At 43.9% G+C, this 24605-nt stretch overlaps 1 protein-coding gene across 3 annotated transcripts in view; it reads right to left on the reverse strand.

Annotated features, from left to right (window-relative positions):
• Positions 1-24605, reverse strand: part of TULP3 (tubby like protein 3) — a 52368-nt gene that overhangs the window by 8877 nt on the left and 18886 nt on the right. For all 3 annotated transcript variants that reach the window (XM_006035115.2, XM_006035114.2, XM_025191290.1), the window contains exons 3-8: positions 12641-12803; positions 8459-8635; positions 3343-3476; positions 2334-2531; positions 1636-1748; positions 1132-1246 (exon numbers count right to left, since the gene is read on the reverse strand). In XM_006035115.2, coding sequence (XP_006035177.1) covers positions 1132-1246; positions 1636-1748; positions 2334-2531; positions 3343-3476; positions 8459-8635; positions 12641-12803 — 900 coding nt within the window. The remainder of the gene's footprint in view (positions 1-1131; positions 1247-1635; positions 1749-2333; positions 2532-3342; positions 3477-8458; positions 8636-12640; positions 12804-24605) is intronic.

Genomic DNA, 24605 nt, shown 5'->3' on the forward strand with positions numbered 1-24605 from the left:
AGAAGAGGACTCCATTTAGTCCACATGCAGGGAAGCAAAGGCAAATTGCCTTCTTGGTCCTCAGCCGACCCTTCATTTTAATGTCTTCAACCAAAAATCTGTCATGATGGCTATTTTAATCTTAACCCAAAATGGAAAGGAAGACGTTTAGGGCATGAACTTGGAGTGGCTGCAAAAGGGGAGGGAGAGCTGCGGATAGGGAGCATGCAATGGCTGGTACCTTCTGAGAGTTACCTGTAGGCAAGCCGGGAGAGAGACAAATGTAGCAAAGCTGCTCCAGCTTTAAACCTGGAAGAAGCACTGTTAAAGCTGGAGCAGTTCTGCTACAGTTGCATGGCTCCCAGCTTGTGCACAGGTAACCATTAGTATTTAACAGCTAAGTATAAGCACTACAGAGCAGCAGCTCCCCCTTCCCCTCTTCAAAACACTCTAAGTGTCCTTTTGTGCATGCCCTCAGAATGCATCGTAAAAATAATGTTACAGAAACTTCCTCAAGCATACTAGTTCATTCTATGGATCAGAGTGAATGTTGCTGGAGCTGGGACCTATCTTATTCCATCTCAAAAGGTATTTTTAAGGAGAGGTCTGAGAAACAGGTTAATGATCTTACACATATATAGACAAAGATCTACAAACCTTAATAACATTGTATCACTTCTTCACCACCATCAAAATAAAGTTATCTTTTAGGTGACTCACTGCACTTATTACAGAAACCCTATCTAAGTTAGGATGGAAACTGACAAAAACTGTATATAGTGGAAAACCCCAGGGGCATTTATATTAGCAGGTTAGATTCTTGACAGAACCTGGAGTTCACTCACTTAATTGATTGTTAAATGCCATTGAGCTCCACAAGGAATACACATGATTTGGGACATTCTTTGTGGACCTCATAAAAAGACAGTTTCCTCCACTTGTCTAATGCCAATTACCCTGTTGTACTGATTCAGGATAGATGCAGAATGAAGAGCACCTTCCACTGAGTCATGAACACCATGTGCTGAAGCACCCCACGTTTCACTGCATGCTTTTCCTTCCACAGGACTGCAGGTTCCTCACATCTCCTGGGCTGAGGCAATTCAGGAGCTCAGGGGGAAAAAAAAGTTGGGAAGGAAGGAGGTAACTTACATAACAAATGGCTGCAAGCTCCTGTCGGGTGTGGGCCTTTTCCACTAGCCCCTGTGCCTTGACTGGGCTAACTCCATGATCATAGACAGTAAATTTAGTTCCCATAAGGTTAGACCTAGGAACAGGCAAGACAAACAGTGAGAAGTTTGGCTTTCTCCTGGAGACCAAGCGATGCAATTAAACTTCCAGCCTCTTTGATGTTCCCATCTGAATTTTTCTATCATCAGCACTAATAAAAATGCCTGTCAGACTGAGTCCATCACCTGACCTGGAAATACACTGTCAGGCTCCTCTACATAAATGACCACCATCATCTTTCTGAAAGAGACTCTGGTTTGGAGAAACATGGATTACACTACCCAAGACAGGGTACAGTTAGTTACATGCTCAAAAGTAAAACTAGAGTGCTGCTCAAGCCTCCAATTTGGCCAGTGAAGAACTCCAACCTCCTGCATGAGCCCACACATTGTACACTTGCCTATGGTTTTGATTTGTGGTTCTTACCTGAGTTTTCCAATGAAACTTTCCCCTTCTCGGGATAAATCTGTTGGATCAATTGAAATTAGATAATTGGATGTTTTACTTTTTTTCCGTTTTCTCCCAGCAAGAAGGAATGTCTGCAAATACAAAACTCTGATTAAGACAGGAACTCTGAAAGAACCCAGTTGCAGTGCACCACTATAGACCTTTATCCCAATGACTCTTCATCATCTCTTGCCTTTTACCTACCATCCACTTCAACAGACTTGTTACACCTCCATTTCCCTACCTCCTAGCTCATTCTCCACATCACAGACCCTTTTCTCCATTCTATGAATGAACAGTCTGTATTCTTGCTCAGCCTCCAGTTCATCCTAACCTACCTGATGACTCAGAGTTAAAATAGATCCCCCTTCTAGTAGCCCATTCATTTGTTTAAACAGGTATTCAACCTTCTACTCTTATTATACTCTTGCATTTTTAATCCATTCAGAAAATAATACTTCACTTCCTAGGCTGTTATAGTACTGCTCCCATATCTCCCAATGTCAGCTTTAGTGCTCTGTCCAGGCACAGACTTGCTGCCCTCCCCTTATTGACATAATTTCTTCCCAAAGCTCCTAGCTTAGTGCCAATATATGCACTGTTTTACATTATACTGAAAAGTTTGTTGCAAAGAATTCATCAGCCTAGGGCTGCAGACTTTACACTAGTCCCAATACCTTTCTGTTGTCATCCCTTTCCAGGTGCATGTAGTAAGTGGGGAAAAGGCCTCGGTCCACTCCCTTCTTGTCTCTAGTGATTCGACACTTGACTGTAATGCCACGGGGTGCAGGGCGCAAAGCGAAATCCTCCAAGTTCTCCACTTCTCCCAGCTGTGTGTCAGTGTGAGGGGATGCAGTGCAGGAAGCACCTGTTTCCTGTGGGAATAACACTCTCATTAGCAAAATGAAATTTGGTCAGAGGCTGTGGTAGCCCAAGAAAAGAATGGCTTAGTGGGATAGGAGGCTCCATGTCCTAAGAGGAAAATGCTCTCTTGGAGAAGGGAAGCTAAGCCAGGGGCCTCTGTCTCAAGGAAGGAATTCACCAGTGAGAATATAGCAGGCCAGAGGCTTTCCCTATCCTGAGGGAAGACTGGCTGTTTGAGAGAGGAGAAACTGGACTGGAGTCTCCCATATCCAGGGGAAAGAACGTTTGCTAGGAAGGGGAACAGTTGCAAGCAAAATGTCATTTTGGAAGGGGAAAAATGCTGCTTTTATCATAACAATGAACTTGAAAAACACCGTGGAAAATAAAGCAGCACATAAAGTACTTTTAATCAGTTTGTCACAAAAACAAACTGTGAAACTAATGGGCCCTGTGGTGGGACAGACTGGGTTTTGGTCTTTGTATGGCTAAAATCATCACTGAAACTACAGTGGTTCAGACTGGTAACTGAAACAGAAGAAGCACTACATGTTCAACTGTGGTACTGGTTCATCCACCTGCAGGAGTGAGCACTAGAGGAACCACCTGTGCAGTCATGATGCAGGTCAGTACCAATAGAATGGGTAGAGACCATGGTAATAAAAGTCTAGATGTATAACAAGGGAGCTGAACTACCCTGAACTCCCTCTGGCAGGGATGAGTATAATTGCAAGACCTGTATCAATTAAATGTATTTTAACACTGGGGTAGACATTAGAAAGCACAAACCTGATCCTCATTGCAAACAGATGTCATGACACTTACTGTGGCAGATTTTTGACTGGTTGCAGAACTAGGTCTCTCGGATTCAGAATACGGTGAATGAGATCCTGACTTTTTTTCAGTTTCTTCCTCCTCTTCTGTGTCCTCCTCGTCAAAATTCAGACTGCCTGAAATCCCTGTTAGAACATAAGACCAGCTGGGTAAGCTCAGAAGAGGGATATCACAAATGCAGAACACCACCAATACACATGCCCCTCACATATCTTCCCCGCTCTTAGCCCCTCAGTACACCTACAGCACTGCTTACATGGAAAAGTAACACTGGGATAGTAATGAGGTCTTAACTGCCTTTAATGTGATAACATTCAAAAGGCAAACCAAAGGGCAGAAAGTTCAGCATCTAAATCCAAATTCAGCTCTTCTGAAATCAGACCAATTATGTAAGTTCCCAAATATAGAACTTTAGCCATTTTGATCTGATTGTTCCATCTGCTTTTGTTGGGTACAGAACTAGTGGGTACAGAACTAGTGGTAAACAGAGTAGTACCATAAAAGCAAACCCATGTCACAGCAGCTCATTTTACTTTTATCCTTAATTCCACTTGTCTCAGTGGCCTATGTCTCCCTCACAATGCTTTCCTCCTACTTCTCAGTCCCAGTTACCTCTCTAGTTCTGATTTTATTTCCATTCAGAAAATAATACACGTTAAGAACAGAAAAAGACAATCCAGCTCTATGCTGTGTGGTCATCATGGGTGACTTGAACTTTCCAGACATCTGCTGGGAAGAGCAGTCAGCCAGATCTGACCGCTCACATAGGTTCCTAGCTGAGATACAGGACCTCCATCTAGCCCAGGAGGTGCAGAGCCCCAACAGGGGAGATGCCTTGTTGGATCTGGTCCTGGCCATGGGTGACAACCTGGTGAGGGGTCTGCGGCTGCTCGACCACTTGGGCGATAGTGATCATTGCCTGCTGGAATTCACCATCCAGAGCAGGGTGTCAAAGGCCTGCAGCAAGGCAGCAGCCCTGGACTTCAGGAGGGTGGATTTCAATGAGGTAAGGAGAATAGTCAGGGAGACACTGAGGTCCTGGAGGGGAGGGGAGTTGGGTGTCCAGGAAGAGTGGTCGTTTCTTAAGGAGATGGTCCTCCAAGTCCAAAGGGAGGTAATTCCAACGCGGATCAAAGGGGGCAAGAGGGCTCAAAAGCCCCCATCGCTCACCAAAAGCATATGGGAACATCCCTTAGCTAAAAAGGAGGCATAGACCCAATGGAAGGGAGGGGCCATCACCAGGGAGGACTATACCTCGGTTGCTCGGGGCTGTAGGGGGGCAGTCAGGAAGGCCAAGGCGGAGATGGAACTGGGACTAGCTACCCAGATCAAGGACAACAAGAAGTCCTTTTTTAAATACATAGGGGGGTAAAAAGAAGGTACCCGGTAACATGGGGCCTCTGCAGGACATGCTAGAAAATCTGGTCATCGCACCAGACAGCAAAGCTAACCTATTTAACAATTTCTTTGCATCCATTTTTCTGAGCAGGGACTGGGTCACCCCCGCACCAGGACCCCCGTAGGCCCCAAGGGAGGTGCACCCAGGCCTAGGGTCAGTGAGAACCTAGTCAGGGAACTTCTGGAGGGACTGGACGCATTTAAATCAGCAGGTCCTGATGATCTCCACGCCAGAGTGCTGAGGGAACTAGCAGAGGTCATTGCGGGACCCCTGGCATGGTTTTACGAGCACTCATGGTGCTCTGGTGAGGTGCCAGAGGATTGGAATAGGGCCAATGTGGTTCCCATTTTCAAAAAAGGGAGGAAAAAGGTAAGCTTTTTGAGAGAGTTATCCTGGTGCATGTCCACGAGGGGTCAGGAGGGGAGATTATGCTTAGGGGCAACCAACACGGGTTCATTCGAGGCAGGTCCTGTCAGACCAACTTGGTGGCCTTCTATGACCAGGTCACAAAATCCTTAGACACAGGTGTAGCAGTGGACATAGTCTTTCTGGACTTCAGGAAGGCCTTGGACACTGTCTCTCACCCCATTCTCATTAAAAAACTAGGGGACTGTGGCGTCGACACTTACACAGTCAAATGGGTCAGTAGTTGGCTGGAGGGCCGCACTCAGAGCATGGTGCTGGATGGGTCTTATTTGACCTGGAGGGATGTGGGCAGTGGGGTTCCACAGGGCTCAGTCCTTGGGCCCACACTCTTCAACATCTTCATCAGCAACTTGGACAGGGGTGTAAAAAGCACCCTGTTCAAATTCCCAGACAACACTAAGATGTGGGGAGAAGTGGGCATGCTAGAAGGGAGGAATAGGCTGCAATCGGATCTAGACAGATTACAGGGGTGGGCGGATGAGAACAGGATGGGTTTCAATACTGACAAGTGCAAGGTGCTGCACCTGAGGAGGAAGAACCAGCAGCATACCTACAGGCTGGGGAACTCCCTTCTTGTCAGCGCAGAGGTAGAAAAGGATCTTGGGAGTCATTGTTGATGCCAAAATGAACATGGGCCGACAGTGTGGAGACCTGGTCAGGAAGACCAACCGTACCTTGTCATGCATCCATAGATGCATCTCAAGCAGGTCCAAGGACGTGATCCTCCCCCTCTATGCGACACTGGTCAGGCCACAGTTGGAGTATTGCGTCCAGTTCTGGGCACCATACTACAGGAGGGATGTGGACAGCATTGAGAGGGTCCAGAGGAGGGCATGATCAGAGGGCAGCAGGTAAGCCTTATGAGGAGAGGTTAAGGGACCTGAATCTGTTCAGCCTCCACAAGAGAAGGCTGAGCGGGGATCTAGTGGTCATTTACAAACTAGTCAGGGGGGACCAGGAGGCACTGGGGGAGTCCCTGTTCCCCCGAGCACTCCCAGAAGTGACAAGAAATAACGGTCACAAGCTGGTAGAGGGTAGATTTAGGCTAGATATAAGGAGGCGCTACTTCACTGTCAGGGAGGCTAGGATCTGGAACCAACTTCCAAGAGAAGTGGTGCTGGCTCCTACCCTGGGGGGCTTTAAAAGGAAGTTAGACGAACACCTTGCTGGGGTCGTTTGACCCCAATACTCTTTCCTGCCATGGCAGGGGGTTGGACTTGATGATCTGCTCAGGTCCCTTCTGACCCTACCAACTATGAAACTATCACCATATTCCTCAGTCATACAGATACTTTATAAGTACTCCACAATAATTAAGGTTAGGGTGGGAAAGAACAAGCACTTTGGATTTTTTTTTATTTTGTAAGTTGCATTTATCTTTATGAAGCAATACTAAACTTTCTTTAAGAAGCAATAGTAAGCTGGTGTCCCAGTATGGAATTACATGTATAAGCACTGCTGAAGGTGCTGTGTATTGGATGAAACATAAAACCTAGGTCCTAATTACTTGTTAATAAAGCACCCACAACATACTCTGAAAGAGGAAAGGCGTTAGCTCCAGTGTTCTGGCCAAATTCTGTATGTTTACACTCTGCTTCCTTTAATTTCCCCTGAAGTTCAATCAGATATTCCTTCCCACTTCCTATCTTAGCTGCTGTGTAACATTATTATGCATTGGTAAACAGCTGTTGCATCTCAGTAGTCAATTAAATGGTCTCTAAATATGGGTTGGATATTCATTTATAAAATACTCTGGGTACCTTCTGGATGGCTGGCACTACAAGGTGATATGTAGTTTGTGTGAAAACCATGTAACTTTAATACATGTTTAGACTGCCTGTGACAAACACACTTCCTGTGGTCCTGGCAGGAATGAGAGACACTTGGCAGTGATAGACACTGATGTGAAAGTGCTCAATGGGACATAGCTTTTGAAGATAAGCCACCATAACAGCTGGTCATGATATCCTCTGAATCAGGAAAAGCACCTTTCCTGATGGTCTCTTTAGCAGTTAAATCATTACTGCACTGTTTTCTGCTACTTAAAAATGTTCTTGTTGTGCTGTCAAAATATTCATGCTGAGATCAGTAACTGGAGAAAAAGTGCTCTGGACTTTGGCAGAACAAAGAGAGTTGCATTTTGTGACTAGCTTCCCTCGGGAAGATGAAGACATAGACAGAAAGGTGGTAATTCTTTATAATGCAATTGGTATAGGCCATATAATACTGGGTTTACTTAAATCCAAAACAAGGTTTTTCCCCCCACTTAACATGGGGGATGGAGAGCAAAAATTCCCTCATTTTGGATTTAAGTACAAGGCAGTGGTGAGGAGCAGGCACCTGCTGAAGCTCTGGCCATGACCCAGGGCTGAGGCCAAAGCTGCAGCTGCTGTCTGTTCCCCCATAGCCTCTGTCTCCTGCCTGTGCCCCCTTCCCACCCCAGAAACTCTGGCTGGACCCCAGAGTCTGGGCCAGAACTGCCATCGCTGCTGCTGCTGCTACCAGGTTGGCCTAGGGCTGGATCACCCATGCCCCAGGCTGGCATGGGGCTGAAGCCAGAGGGTAAGTGCGGGGGGGACAAGTGGGGGGCAGAGGTTGCAGAGGAGGAGACAAAGGTGAAGGGGGCAGGCACATGGGGGAGGACAGGTGCCAGGGGCTACAGTCATGGGGGGAACAAGTAACAGAGAAGCAGGAGGGGCAGGTTGGGAACAAGAATGGGGGAGGGCAGTCAGCAGGATGGGCGGAGGGCATGGTGTTGGGGGGGCAAGGGGCAGGCTGCTTAATCTCCCTCCTCCCCCCATCCCCCTATTGCCTCCCCCAGCCTGTCCCCCTACTACTTCCCTTACAGCTTGACCCCCTCACTGCCTTCCCCACTGCCTGTCCTCCCGCCACTGTTTTCCACTCTGCAGCAGTAGGGGGAGAGACAACAAATTTAAGACAACCCTCCAATAATTAGATTCTATACATAGAACATTATAACAAATTTATAAATTTTCCATGTGTAGAATTTAATTACTGGAGGGTCATCTTAAATTCAGAGTCATTGTGGATTTGAGTGAATATGGTGTTAGCAGTTTAGAAAAAGGAGGGCTTGGTATTGTCAGTATGCTTTTGCCAAATACGTATTCTAAAATGCAGCTAGATGCTTTTGTGTATGGAAGCTTCTGAGCACGTGTGAAGTGAGAAAGGATTCCTAACAACATAAACAAATGAGTGGTTTGAGGAACGGGGAAAAGCCCAACAGAAATCCCTGTTCATACAAGTCCTATTTCCAAATCTTACCTCGTTTTTGAAGGATTTCCTGCAGATCTGGCTTGCCAATTGTGTCTACTGGGGTCTCTCTGTCACTGTCTTGTTCTGTATCATCTTCTGTTGCAGTTGATCCAACCGAAAGGATTTGGAGTTTGGTGTCCAAATCTTGCACTTCTGGTTTCAGGAAAAAAGCTGGGCCATCAATGCCTGAAAAACAGTAAAAAAGAATGCAAAAATCTAACTTCTTTTGAAACTTCTAGAATGTATTAAGTACCACAAGATGGCATCTCATTTCAGTTCCCCTGCTCAGACATCCTTTTGGAGTATAAAGAATCTAAGCTCACTGCCGTGTCCCACAGGCAAACTGAGGACATACTAACCCCAGAAACATACTACTTTACATCATTAGGAGCCAGGATTCTAACTCTGGCTCTAGCAAAGACCTCCTATGTCACCTTGAGTTTGTCATGGGAGCTCAGCTCTGTGCCTCAGCTCTGTCCCTCTGTGCCTCAGCTCCTCCACTTCTAAACTACGATGATTATATTAATTTTTTCACAAGTGTTTCTAGGTTAAATTAAGTGGGTTTATACAACCCACTAAAACCCTTAAATTCATTTTGGGATAATCATTTTACCCCTTTACTGTCTTTATTGTCACATTCCTTATTAATCTTCTTGATATTAGGCTTCACACTCCCTACTAAACACCATGTTTTCTTGCATGCCACATATCCTCAATTAAGACATGCACCTTGTTTTTGGGAAGGCAGAATGAAAGAAAGATTTTTCTAGAGTTATGGCCACATAAAGGAGGGCCACCACCTAATCTTCAGCTCACTCACCCTCCCTTTCCTACTCAGCTACAGTTTTAACCTTTTAATATCTGAACTGTCAGTAGCTCTTGGATGTCTGGCCAAAAACTGACAAGGTAGCTCAGTAATTCTCAACTCTTTTAGACTCTCGGCACCCCTCAACAGATTTGAGCCACCTCTTGATAGACTCAAGGCATCTTCTGGAAAATGCTACCTCTAAGTTTTCACTTATTTTTTGACTACAGAAAAATAACAGAGCAACTCTTCTATTGTAAATAATTCAGAAAGATCACTACAGGTTAGAATGTTTTAATACTATAGATTCCTATTTGAAAACTCTGGGTTTATCTTGTGAATCACATGCACACCCCTAACAGCGCTACAATTGCCTGGTACCCTGTGGCACCCTTGAAATATCTCAAGGCACCATAAGTGAATCTATCATTTTGACAAAAACTAAAAACAGTCCACAGGGCTGTGAAATAGGGGAAGAGAAACCTGGAGTAGCTAACAGACAATCAAAAATACCAAACAAAAGATAGCTTGATTAGTAGAACATCAAGACCATTAAAAAGGAGAGAGGGTAATTAACACCTGTGGAGTGAAGAGCAAGGAACAGAAATCAGATAGATTATAATGAGCCATGAAGTCAATTGACTCCCTCAGCACGGTCTGAATAGAAATGCCACCACTGCTGCTGGGCAGTCAGCTTCAAACTTTTGAGTGAACCAGGAGTCAAAGTGGAGTGCGACTGCACCATTACAACCCACCTTGGATCTGCACCTTCTGGACTCTGTCCCTCCCTCCATGCAGCTACTGGAGGGAAGATAAGAAAAAGCAGCAGCAGCTATCTTACGGCATTTTCATATTTCTATTCTGGGTAGAAAATCAGATTCCCAGTTAAGACAAGCATCCCAGTTTTGGAAGGTTAATTATGGGGGAAAGGTGCATGTGGTATGTGAGTAAATACTATATGCCAGAAACAACATGGTAAAGGTACCACAGCCAGAGGCAATATTCCACATTCTAAACAGCTGTTGCTTAGGTTTCATGTGGAACCAAAGTATCCATGTTTAAACCTAACACACAACTGCAATATACTGCAGCTCTTGTTAGTCAGTTTGCAGACAGGGCTGCGTCTACATGAGGCACTAGAAGCGCAGTAGATTGTCATATTGAATGTAACAGTTTGAATGTTTGTAATAGTTGCCCATTAGCCAGTTCAGGAAGAAGACAAGATTCATCTTCTTATCTAGGCCATTGTTTTGGTCTACGTGCAGAAGGTCCTGACTTTGCTCAAAGTCTTAACTCTTGAATTTTATCTTTAGAGGCCTTTAACAAAGTTAACATAAAAATGACCCTTAAGCAAAAATCCCACATTCCAAGAGATAAAACCCTAGGGCCTTTGACAAGATTGGAAATAAAAGTCAATTCAGTGATATGGAAATTCCCCACAGTAATTAAAATGGTCAAGAAAAGAAACTGATTACCAAGCAAAAGAATCTGTTAAGTAAGATCCGAGCCCAAATTTGGGAGTAGTGACAGATTTGGGTAGGAGGGGCCCAAGACGGCAACTCACTCAATAAAAACTGTAACCTACTGTCCCAATTTGGAGGTAACCTCACTTGCAGAACAACAAAGGAAGAATCGCAAGTGTAGGCCCTTGTTCCTATCACTGCTGAGACCAACCCTAAAACCATAACTAAAGAATGAAGGTATACCTGGGGATTTGGTTTCTCAGAATTCTAGGATTGTAAGTATATTATGAAAAATAATAGTATTGATTCCAATTTAACTTTTAGTTGTAATTGTAGTTGTTTTTGTAATACTAATTCTTATAGCATTGTTTGGGAAGGAAGTGCATTTGGAGCATTGTTTCTGATATATGTAGTTATTGTGTTCTTAATGTTTGTGGTATTTCTTAAAGCCAAGCAGTGTTATATGCGTAGCAAAGAATTTTAAAATAAAATTGTGTTGTATGAATTAAGTGTGTAATCATTGTGAAATCGTGTAAGTAGCTAAAAATTTCCCCAGCCAGTGCATCAAACAAATCAGTAAATTGTGTGGGATTTTCTCTATTCCATAACCCACTAGAGACATAGACCAATTCCACTGCACATTAGCACATCATGGTGAAAGTCATGCTGATGCGCTAATGCAGTAGAATTAGTCTACTGAGCATTAGTGTCATGCAAAAAACATGCACCAGCGCTACTATGCAGTAGTGCTGATTACGACACGTTAACTTAAGTACCTGTTATTACAGGTACTAAACTTAATGTGCTGTAATTACAGTGCATTAATGCATGTGTAGAGGGTCCAGGGTTCCCATATCACAGGTGTAGCCAGAGTATCCCAACCCTATATTTTCAGACAAACAAATATTTGTTTTAAGTGTATTTGTAGCTTGGAGTTTCTTGGCTTTCCAGTATTTTTGCATTTTATAACTAAAATTGTTTACTCGTATATTTTACTTCTCGATTACTGATATATTTATAACCTTTACTCCACCTTAAAGATTTCTGGCCTAGAAGTACTTACGTAGCTTCAAGACTAAGTTGGCTAGTGGGTTGTGATCTTCCCCTTGTCCTCTGGCTTTTGTAGTATCTAGTTTCCTCATTTTAATCTCCTGTCTTGTTCTCTAACCAGAAATTCCCCTCACTGGCTGCTTTCTCCCACTTAATTCTAAACATGCTGTCAGTTTAGCAAGTACTATAGTTAACATCCTTTCAATTCACTCCCACTTTCCTGCCAGTGATTCATAAAACAAGCGAAACATTTAAAGAGAGGTAGGATCTTAGGAGATGCATATATTTCAAAGTGTAACCTCTAATTTCAGTAATGTTATTTTTATCTAGGATTCATCAATGCTGTTTTGTGAGGCCTCCTCACTTTCAGCTTGTCACAGCAGTCCTTTGGCACTTGAACGAAAGTGCATGTTCTGCTTGTTCATTTATTCCCTCTCCTTTTTCTGCAAGCTTAAAAAAAAAGGCAACGAATCTCTCTCATTCAGGATTTATAGCTCCCTGCATTTCTTGGAATGCTACTGAAGTACCTGGGGATTTAGGAAACTAAACAGTTCCACCCATCCTTCTGCTCATTCAGGTGGCCTGAGTCCAGCTCTCAAGAGAAAATTATTTGGAGGTGCCGGATTTTCCCTAACTGATTCATTTGTCACAAGGTTCTAGGTAAGGTTTATAGTTTTAAAGTCCTACATTCAGATTTTTCTACTGCACAGAGACAGGATGAGAGTGAAGATGATTTCTATACTGCTGTGTCCAGTGAAATCATGAACCCTTTAAAATCTCACCTGCCTAGTTCCATGGCAAATGATGAGCATCCTACAGCAAAAAACACACTAGCATTCTTAAAAATGTCTACTAATTGGCAAGACAACACACCATGCAGGACAACATCACTCTGGAATGGTGGGTGGGTCTCCACTAACGGAGTCTGCTCCTCACATCCTTTGGGCTTTGACCTGCGTGGCTTTGCTTCTGGGTTTGGTTGCACCATTAAGGGCTCAAGACGTTTCTTTTTCTGCTTCTTTTCCAGAAGAGCTCTCTGTGACGCAAAAAATGAAAATAAAGGTAAGTTAGGCAGAGAGGCAGAGCTGCAACCATAAAAACTGCCAGTGTCCACTCTTGTGAGGTGTTGCACAGCAACCAAGCTTGTAAAAAGCCACTAGCTAGTTAAAGCAGAGCAAAGCAGCTGCAAGTTTTGTCAAAAGAGAAAATGTCAAGGACAGCGAGAAGATGCTCAGAATGAGAGAAAGTATGATAAGAAAAATATGCCAGTCGGTGTATTTATGCATATAGGGTTTTCGAAAATAAAACCAATAGTGAAAACTCAATTACACAAATAACTTAAAAACAGCCAGTAGCAGTAGTAACAGTCATGGAAAATAATGAATATGCAAGTAACAAAAGGCATAAAAATGTTTGGGAACAAAGAGTCACTAGAATACTAGGCTGCTGGACTACTAGACTAGACCCCTGAACATCCCAGCAAAACCACAGACTGTCTGATCAACAGGATAAGGAACGAGACTTACTTTGCAAGGTAACTAGTGCATTTGTAAGTGTGGAAGTGTGTGTTATCTGCTGAATAAACCTACATTAGTGAAGCAGACATTCCTGTCTCTAAAACAGTCTCTCTCAACAACCCACTGGTTCCCCAATCCAAAGTTTTAGAATAATAGAGTCAGAGCCACATCTCTAGTAATTGACAATGAAGTATTTTACTCTGGGGAAACAGAGAAGTCTGAAATACTCTAGTGCTCTCTGATAATGGTATCAGATTTCAGAAGGATTCCAAAATACAGGCTAACTGATGGCTATGGAATAAGACAATGCTGGGGCTTCCCACTGCTAGTGGCCAGGGGTCCAGGCAGCACCTCAGACCTAGTCCTTGGCCACCAAGAGAAAAACTTTACTCTGTGTCCACTATAAACACAAACCCTGAACAAAAAGTGGGCATTTCTACACGTGCATGTATGCCAGCTTAAATTTACTGCACAGTAACTCCACAGTAAGCAGGAGCAGGTCTATGCATGCAGGTCAGAGTAGCCTGCCATGTGCCCCTGTGGGGAACTCCAGCCTCTGGCTGCTATCATTTGGGACTAGCTTTAGTCCCAAATTGAAGCCAGAGCCAGCTGCCAGAATTTGGGACTAACTTTAGTCCTAAACTGAAGCCAGGAGAGGCGGCCAGCCAAGAACCTTGGGGCTGGGCTCAGGCCAGCCCCCTAGTATCTGGGCAGATCCAGCAGGGAGGCCCCTGCACAGTAACATGTCTACACATGCGTTACTGCACAGTAATTAAATCAGGCATAAATTTGATACCTGAATGATGCAGGTATCAAATTTACACCCAAGCCAGTGTAAGTTGACATATTTACTGCGCAGTACAGGCATGCATATGTAGATGCATGTCCATACTGAGCAGTAATTTTGGTTACTGCGCAATAAATGCGCATGTATAGATGCGCCCACTGAGTAAAACTCATCCCCTTTATACAGAATCTGTTATGGAGCATTTCACAAAACAAAGAACAGCTACTTACCAGTAACTAGAATGCTTTGAAACATGTGCACATGCACGTTTCACTGGAGGTGCACATAAGCCTCCAGAACTTGAGCTCAGACACTTTTGACCCCTAAAAGGACCTGTATGACACGCACGTTATCCTGCCTCTCCTTCTGTTCTGTGCCAGTTGTATAAAGGCCAATGTATACTTTCTGCCCCTTAGTTTGATCTCAACCTGGGACTCCAAAGGAAAGGGGGAAAATGATTTGGAAAATGCAAATGGACAACACAGCTTGAAGTCCTTTAGTTATTGGTAAATAACTTCTTTCTTTTTCAAGTGTCTGTCCTTACGTACATTATACTGTCAGTAACTTCAAAGAGATGCCTGCTCTATCTGGAGGCACGTCTGTAAGCCTTACATTAAAAGTGACTAGAGGACTGGATTTGGAAAATGCAGATCTGCTCTAGAAGCCTCTGCAATGGTTTAATGTTTGGTGTTGTGAATGGTGCTCCAAGTGGCTTTTCTTCATGTCTATTACAGACACAGTCCAAAAGGAATCCATATGTATCATTTAGGCTCTTGTTGAATAAAGTGTGATCACATGTGGTTCCACCTTAGTGACTTTGCAGCCCATTCTGACAGTTCAAGTCTTTGGACAGAAACTGCTGTGCCTTTCATTCAGCTGTGGAAACAAATGTCCAGAGATTTTTCGAAAAGTTAAATTTTGTGCAGGTAAAAGCTTTGACTCTTTAAGAGCAGTTCTGGAAATGAAACCATTAGGTAAATCTCCTGATTTAAGATAACACTCCATGACAACTATGGGTAGAAACTTAGAGTGAATCCACAGGGGGACCTTACAGATTCATAGATGATAGGGTTGGAAGGGACCTTAACAGAACATCATACTTGTTCAGGTAAAACACAGTACAGGCAGAATCTACCATCAATTCCTTTCTTGCTGGTGTGATTGTCACAATGGCTACCTCATGGACTGACAGAGTAGCAAGCATGTGGCCATCAGTTCAAACTGTGGGCCCCAGGGTCCATCAGGGCAGTGGACACTAACTATAAGCCCCACCAAGTAACTACATCTTGCACCAAAGGGAATACCTTGATCAAGTCCTTAAGAAACTTAAACACTGAAGGGGGAGAAAATGGACTCATCCTTTGTGGGGTGGGAGTGAGCTAAGAGAGCAGCTAGCAGCACTTTGAGAGAGTGGAAGGTCAGATCACTGTTTCTTCTTTAGTACTGTGATGGTCCAGGAATTATGCAAGAGGCAAGGATTTTTGGATTATATATTTTATTGGACTATCTGCATCATTGGGATAAAGTTAGACGAGTATCTGAATGCAAGATGGGCTTATACTCAGTCTCTAATCCTGACAGGAACAAGCTTTTGAATGCAAGGCATTCTTCTTCAGGACCTTATCCCAACTATGCAGTTAGTTCAATAAAAGGTATCACCCAAAAAATTCTGCATCTTTTGTTGGAAAGAAGAAGAAAGTTCTTGCATGGTGCTAAGTTGGAAATCCAGCCCATTTAGCCAAGTATTCATCTGATAGGAGTCTTTCCTGTTATAGATGAGGATGTTTCTGACAGGAAATGAGCAGGTGTACTATGTTGTCAAGAGCCATCCTGTGAAATGTAGGGAATGCAGATCTAGATAGATGATCCCCCAGGGTTCTGGAAGACCAAATCCCGGAATAACGGTAGAGTTCTGAGGCTTCTCACCAACGTGTACAGAAGATCTGGGAATCAGGATGGTATAGGTTAGTTTGGGGCCAGTAGAATAAGTTGCAGGGAGGAGAGCTGTGCCTACTAGGTATCCTAAAAGGCATACTGGATCAACTGTTGACAGATGCATACAGTAACAGATGAACCAATTCCAGAAGTGGACTGCCTCTTCAGAAAAAGGGAAGATTTCATGCCCCCTTATTTATTGATCTGAACAACTATCACTACCAAAGAGGTTGATGGATAAAGGGAAAGAAAACAGGACCCACTTGCAGGTGTTGGCTGGATCTTCTACCAAGTAAGGGAAGACCTGAACAGAGGGGTAATGGTTATTGGTACATAACCAGAAGACATCTTGTGTCCGAGAATGGATATTTTGTCAGTTGGCCGTCCCCGATCTGCAGTGAGGTCCGACATTCACTTGAATCAGTCACTATGAATGCAAGATCTGGCCAACCCAGTCCAAAGTGACCCTGTAAAAATTCCAATCTCTGAACTGAGAGCAGACTCAACCTTCTGGGTGTTCACCATGAGGGCTCTGGAATAGAAACAGCTCAGGATCATTTGTGGATTGCCCACCATGTGTTGACATTCTCCAGCCAAATCATCTAAAGCGGGGTAAACAGTGAAGCTGTCCCTTCTAGAGTTAGGCTACTGAAAGTTATCAGGGCTATCAAGAGTCTAAAACAGAAGGCCCATGTGCTTGTAGGGGTCCTGGCTGATAATAAATCAGATTTATTTTCACATCACTATCACACCTGGATACGAAAAATATGTGTTGTGTAGGTCAAGAGATGCAAAATAGACCCTCTCCATTTTGGATCTTAGGCCTGGAGAATCCTTCTATTTGTGGGTCAGGAGACCTGAGATCTGAGCAGGGAGGACCTGTGATGCTGAGACAGACAAATGTAATCCTATGCGATAGGACCTGTTTTTGTATTTTTCTGTTGAGCATGGGCCCTGTAACAGGGAGCCAGGGGCTCCTGTTACATTAAGAGAGAAGCTGCAGCAGGTGTATACCTCTGAGACAGGAAGACTGTGAATGCTGGGCTAGCTGCAGGGATGTAGGCAGCTGGGGACATGCAGGTGGCAAGTGCCTATTGCAGGGTTAGCAATAGGACAATAGGGCAGTCCTGTGGTTAGGCAGCAAAGGCACTACTACAGTTTAGCCAGAGAAATAGTACTAAGCTGCTTTAGAGGCTGAAGGGCTGCACCTGCAGCCAATCAGGAGGACATCTGTCTAGATGGGGAGAAGCCCAGGGAATATAAGCCTGGGCTCCTGAGACAGAGGGGCAGTGCAGCGAAAGGAGGCTCCTGCCAGCTCATGCTGGTGGGGAGTGAGAGCTCCAAGCCATAGCAGGTACTCCCAGGGCTGAGAGAGCCAGAGTGGAGAGATGGCTTGGCAGTGATATGATGACCCAGAGGGGGGGACTTTGAGAGTTTAAGGTTTAAACAGTTGCTTGCAGTTTTGTTTTAGTTTTATACTGGAGGACTGGGAGTATTTGTAGAGGTGGAGGAGGCCATGAGCAGGAAACTTGGCAGGCACCTCTGCTGCAAGGTTGAGACCCAGAGAGCCAGGGCCTGAAATAGTGGATCTGAGCCAAGGGGCCAGCTGGAGAAAAACAAGCCAAAGCCAAAAAAGGGTGAAGCCTAAACAAGAGTTGGGGCCTGAGAGGCCCAGTGCTGATCTTGTGTACAAAGAGAGTACATGAGGAAAAGAGTGCCTTCAAAGCGGCAGATGGAGAGCCATTAGTGAGGTGTGGGTATGGCTACGGGAGCCAGGATAATATACAGCCCTAGGGCACCAGGGAAAGGACTGGTTTCAAGTGAAGCTTCTTGCTTTTGGGCTGGGAGCTGGATCACCTTGCCATGCTCATTTTATATCCTTAGATCCTTCAGAACTTCCTCCTTGGTACAGGCTCAGCAAGGAAACCTGTTAAAGTTCCCATCCAATGCACCACTGACAGGTCTGGTCCTCACCTTCCTGTCCATATTCCCCAGCCTGCTCTACACCTCCTGCTCCCTGCCTGTCATGACTTGATGGTAATTGGTACATATTCAGAGGGAGGCTGCAGCTAGCCCAGCATCCACTGTCTTTCCCCACCTGGGGACATACCTGCTGCAGCTTCTCTCTTAAAGAGAAAGCCTCTGTAGAGGGCCTTTGGCCAGAAGGGCCCTATTGGGAAAGATATATACAACAACTAGAACAGAAACAACAAAGTATGATGCATTTTCCTGCCAGCAGTAGGGAGCAAAAGAGTAAGTATATCTGTAACTGCACTCATCCTCAGAGTGAAAAGAATGAGGATGAGACCTCAATCAGCAATGACATTCAGGAATACTACCTACTCAGAGCCAAAGCTGAGGTGACCAAGGAAAGGTGTAGAACTTCATTTCCAACCAGACAGCCAGATCATTCAGTATGGTGAAATGAAATAGCCCCGCAAAAGATTTCAGCACTTGCAGATAGCTGAGGAGCACTGTTTCTCTGTGGAACAGCTAGCAACCATGGCAAAACCTTCAGTGCTGGGGTAGAAGTCAGCATCAAATTGGAAAAGTGACTGAGAAAGAGAATTAAAAAAACCGGAAAAAACCTCCTCCTCCAAACTGAAAGGTCCATAAACAAGGCAGAGGGTGAGGGGGCAGAAGAAAAGAGAGAGAAAAAGAGAGAATTTGCTTTTGTGAAGACAGCCATGGGCCAAGCATGTCACCTGGATTAGACAGCACAAGCTCTGTCTCAAGTCAAGACAGTTTAGAGGAACAGACAAAGCATGCTCCACCCTTTAGGATCCCAGCATGGAGCAGGAGGAGAGGTGTGGAACATGCACGTTGAACAACTAGTGCTAAGATAAAAAACACCTTCAAGCTTGAATGCTTGAACTATATACATACCCACAGAAAAATGAGCACATGAACAAGCACTTCAAAAACATCTGTGATACAGGGCACATCTTTTGGTTTAATTAATTACAATCTGCACCTCACCTATTGTATTTACTTGAAGCCAAGATGAGGTTTTTCTCCCATTCAGCAGGGGGGAGGGGAGGGCAGGTGGTAAAAAACCCTTCATCTTGAGTTTGAGTACTGGCCTGGTGCAGGAGGCTGCTGCAGCCCTGGCTGCAGCCCTGGCCCTGGCACCAGGGCTACTGCCTGCCCTGGGCAAGGGCTGAGGCTGGGGTAGCTCATGTGGCAAGAGGAGCACAGAGGAGAGTACATGGTGGAGGGGGGAGCACTGAGGAGTGCAGGGGAAACCACGTGGTGCATGGCCTGGGGGTTGTGCTGGGGAGGGGGTATGTAGCAGGAGACACATGGGGAAGACTGCATGGTATGAGAAGGAAGCACAAGGATACCATGCAGTGGCAGGGAAGCTGCTGACACTCTGACTCTGGCTCTGGCTCCAGCCCTGATCCGGGTCCAAGGTTAAAGCCACAGCTGCAGCCATGGCTGCTGCTTGTTCTGGGCCAGGGTCAAGGCTGGAGCTGAGGTGAGAATTGCTACCACTGTTATTGGTGCCTGGGCAGACCAGAGCCAGAGCCATCATACACTTCATGCCCTTGGCTGGGGTGGGGATGGGGCTGGGGCCAGGGCCGCTATAAAGGGTAAGCAGTGGGTGGGGAGAGAGGAGGCAAGGGGGGAACATGTGGTGAAGGGGACAGGCAGGGGGGCAAGGGGCAGGGGTCTGCTTTCCCTGCTGCAGTGGTGGTGGTGGGGGGGTGAATTTAAAACGACTCTCCAATAATTATATTCTGTACAGGGCAAATTACAACAAATGTGTAATTTTCTATGTATAGAATTTAATTACTGGCAGGTTGTCTGAAATTCAAAGTTGTTCTGAATTCAGGTAAATGTGGTAGTTAAATGGACAGCTGTTAGACATGACAACTCAGCAGTGTCCTTTGCCTTTCTACTGAAGGTCAGATTCTGATCCAATCTTTTCTACTTGAACGTCTGCAGTTTTTAATAGTACAAATACGTTAATTCCATATAAAAGGAGAAAAGTATGTTTGTGCACCATTACATTTGCATAGTTTAACCTTCAAAACCATCAGGCAATGCTATGTGGAGGGTGAAAGGCCACCTCTGAGACTGCCCCCTTGTGCCTATGTACTGCAGCACCATACAGTTGTCAAATACATTAGCACATATGGCGTTTGTACACATGCTTGCACCTCAGCATTGGGTGCTTTTAAGAGCGCCCGGCACTCCGGCGCATACATTTGTATAGAAGGCGAAATGCACATCAGCGCTGAGAAACTGGTGGCAGCACGCTTTTGAACTAAAACACATTGACAGCGTTTTAGTTCAAAAGCGCACTGTCACCATTTTCTCAGCGCTAACGCACATTTTGCCATTTATACAAATGCATGAGATACAGCGCTGGGCACGTCAGCTCATGTATGGAGCAGACTCTATTAATCAAGTCTCTCTGGTGCGTCGGAGCAGACAAATTGTATAAATGCCCATACCGTTTTTCAAATCCTTGATGATGGTTTATATTTTCAACAGACTTACTGCTGCCTTCACAGTTACTGTCATGATTCAGCAAAACAAGTCAGGATTTTTAAAGGAAACAGATTTTTGACATGAGCTGGCATTCCCAGAGCTTAACTGACATAACTGTCAGCCCCAGAGACTGGTGCCTATAGACAAGACACCAGGAAAGGGGCAGGAACTAGAGGGTGAGCAAAGGCTGCTTCAGTCATTCACACTGGATTAATTTAATGACAAGGAAACTTGACGTAACACACAAATTCATTTTTTGCAATTTAAGGATGAACAAAAAGCTTAGCCAGAAGCAAATTTACTATAAAACCCAATCTGCAAGCTGTGCCACATATAAATTTGTTGTCTGTGATTTCCTAGCAAAAGGAAAATGGAAACAACTTCTAAATGTGAAGAACAAAGGGGATACACTGATGGGAATACATATGTTCCTGTAAAGAGAGTATCAATTTGTGCTGAAGAACTTATGTAAAGGAAAATGAACAATCGTGTGACAAAGTGCATTAAAATAAACCAAATGTGTCAGTGTGCACGCATGGACCAAAGATTATCTGCTTATTAGTGACCTTAGCAGCAACCTGCAGATTGTTGCTGCTGAGAAAAGCTCCCTTTTCCTTGAGCTCAGTCATGCATGCAATTAAGAGCACCAGCCCTCCCAATCTCCTAGATGTCAGCATCTGGTTTCCTTGCATCATTGATTCCTCTCTCACCTACCCCAACTACAGACTCTGTTTGGTCTCTGGTGGTAGATCCCTCTCTTTCTGCACCTCTCCTTGAAGAAATGTAGCAAAATTCAGTTCTTGGTCCAGTGCTGTTTCCTCTCTCTCCTATGGTAAATTTCCCTAGGACTGGAGGAGGCACAATTTCTCTTGAATTTTCACATTGGAAGGCTGGCTTACACACGTACATCTATTATCTTTAAGCAGCTTGTCACTGCACACGATGCTGCAATTTGATATTGCAGGTGGCATTCCTAAAAGCTGGGCTTCATGTTTTGTTATTATAATGCTATTTGAGAAAGGAATACTCTCCAGGTTGGTTTGTTATGGAAGGGTTATTTTGAGACCTGTGCCCTCCAAGACAGATTGTTACTCTAAGATTATTTACTAGGTCTAGCCTGCATATTAAAATATATGCATATGTACATTTGAATGTACATTGGAAGAAGAAAACATACATAGAAGAATGAGGGAGAATTTGAGAAAACGTATTTGAAGGCCAAATTTTGCCCTTTAGGACTGGTAGCCAGGCCTTTAAATCAGCAATTCCTCAGCTGACTTTCTAATCCTATGTGATACATACCGTAGTTTAGCTCACAAAACGCACAAGTAAATTTTTAGAGCAAAAGATGAGTAAAAATTAAAAATAATTTTCCTTAAACAGAAAGGAAAGAAATACAAGGAAAAGGAGAACAAGAGGCAACATGTTAACCTCAGAGTAGGGATGGGAGAGGATCTGTCACAGGCTTTTCCTATGTGACAGGAGGGAAGGAAGAGACCTATTATGATGACATAAAATGCAGCTATAACTAGCACTGGAGTTTGAATTTGGAACCACGCTTTGAGATAAATAAGCTAACACTTAAATAGCTACCTGACTGATTCTTTTATTACCTCAGTTTTTAAAGCATCTTACTGTTTTCTGGCCTAGTTTATTTCCTAATGCAGTATTTGAATTAGAGGGATGGCATTGCCACAAGTACATTACCATTGGGAGATGTGACTGAACATCATTTATCAGGGACTTCCAGATAACCAGAGGGGGAAAATAGGATAGTGATGTCATTTGTTTTAGAAAGCTTCCTCTGTATCGCTATGCTTGTCTGGTGCCCCCAACGCTATTAGGGTGCAGTTAATTTTGTATACAGTGGGTGGCATAGTAGCTCTATAGTCAACATTGTAAAATAGTCTTGTGGAAGTGCTAGTCTACTGCTGTGATATCCAGATACGGACTTGGACTTTGTTCAGAGTTAGCTACTATCCAACCTTTTCCACTGTTCTTAATTATACTGGAGAGTGTTATATTTCAAGGAAAGGAGCAAAGGAGCTTGTGTTCCATTTCTTTTCTAGATAACGAAATGGCACTGGGCACCACAGTGCATTCAGATCTTTATAAAAATAGAATGTTAATATGATACTGAATGATATAATGTTGTTATCGCAGAGGAGGGCATAGCATCAAATATAGAATACCTGAATATTAAGAATATTCTAAGCACAGGGATGAAACAACAACAATCATTTCAGCAGATTTGCAACAAGGGGACAAAGAGCAATAATACCACAGCAGAGTAATGGGCCATCTAATCTGGTATCCTGTCTATAAAAGCAGTATCAATAATAAATGGCTTTGAGGAAGATACAAAACCTCATAATGAGTTTGAGTCTTCAACACTGTACCATTTATTAATATTACAATTTATAGCATCTGCAGGCAGCCATCGCAGAAATACATAAAAGACAGGTCTCTGAGTTGGGGAAAGTTTCTTCCTGATCCTCAGATAGTTAAAAGTTCAGGACTTAAAGATGGTAAATTAATAGAGCTGTAGTTTTTAATCCAATTATTACGGATATTAAGGATGAAAAGCCAGTTCTGCGCATGGTGCACAATTCCTGGCATGTGGGTTGTCATAGTGCCCCTTTGTAGCTTGCTGCTGATCCCTCAGCTCCTGCAGAATTGATCTTTCTATTTATGAAAATAAGATTATGCCAACACTTTCATAAATCGAGAATTTAATCTAAATGTTTCAATCTGGGTTAAAATTAAACTGCAAAGGGAATGTAATCATGCATGCTTGCTATAGACCACCAAACCAGGAGGAAGAGGTGTGCAAGGCTTTTTCAAAACCACTAACTGCAGCATCTAAGTCATGCAACCCAGTATTTACGAGAGACGTTAATTTCTGGTAGTATCTGATGGAAGGGCAACACAGCACTGCAAACAATACAGCAAGGTCTGGTACCATGTTCAGTATGTTTATCTTAATTATTTCTATTGGTACAGCTGGTTAAGAAACCAAATTGGGGGAGCGAAGGGGGGGGGAGGGCTCTTTAATTTGCTTCTTACTGATTTGGAAGAATTAGAGGAGAATCTGAAGGTGGAAAGCAATGTGGGCAACAGCGTTCATGATCCTAAGGAAACCGAGAAAATAAGAAAAGCAGAATAAGAATACTGGGCTTCAGAAAAGCAGACTTTACTCAGAGAACTGGCAGGCAGAACCCAACAGCTGAAGAACTAGTTGCTTCCTGAATAAAAAACATGAAAGCAGGGGTAGGCGACCCCTGGCACAGGTGCCAAAGTGTGGCACGCGAAAGCATTTTGCTTGGCATGCGCATCCTGGGGCAAGGGCCAGGGCTGTGCTACCACAACAAGGACTGGACCCCTTGCAGCTCCTCTGCCATCTGCCGCTGGCATGCCAACATCTTATAAGTCAAGGTTGTGGGTGTTTTTGGCATTCTGCCCAAAAACGTTGCCAACCCCTGCATTAAAGCTATAAAAACATGCCAAAAGGAAAGCAGGACTACTGGGGTCCCTTCCACTTCCAACCCTACTTTCCTGTGATCCCAAACTGAAAGAAGGATAGAAAATATAACAAGGAATCTTCTTCAGTAAGCCATGTGCTTTTTAATTACTTTAAACTTAAAACAGATCCTTGGGCATGTTATTAAGTATTATACAAGTATAGCATGGATATGTATAAACAATATCAGAAAGGCTCAGGCACAAATTGAGTTACACCTAACAAGGAATATGAAAGGCAACAAAAAAGCTTTTTATAAATTCATTAGAAGTATGTATAAAACCAAGGCAACTGTAGGTCCCTTGTTGCATGTGGAGGGGAAGCTAGTAGTGGATGACGCGGTGAAGGTTGAAATGTTCAATGTCTCTTTTCATTCATTACAAAATGTCAACTATCAGATGATGTACAGAGTTCCCTTCAAGGACAAGGGGTGGACATTCAGTGCAGAGTAAGGAATGAACAAGTTAGATAAGTTAGGTGTTTTCAGGTCATAAGCCCAAAAAGACTGAAAAGGGTAAATAGAATACTTGTCTTTAAAAATGGGAAAAAGATGGACCTTGAGAATTACGAACTTGTCAGTCT

This window comes from Alligator sinensis, unplaced genomic scaffold, assembly GCF_000455745.1.
Source record: "Alligator sinensis unplaced genomic scaffold, ASM45574v1 scaffold1386_1, whole genome shotgun sequence".
Lineage (NCBI taxonomy): Eukaryota > Metazoa > Chordata > Crocodylia > Alligatoridae > Alligator > Alligator sinensis.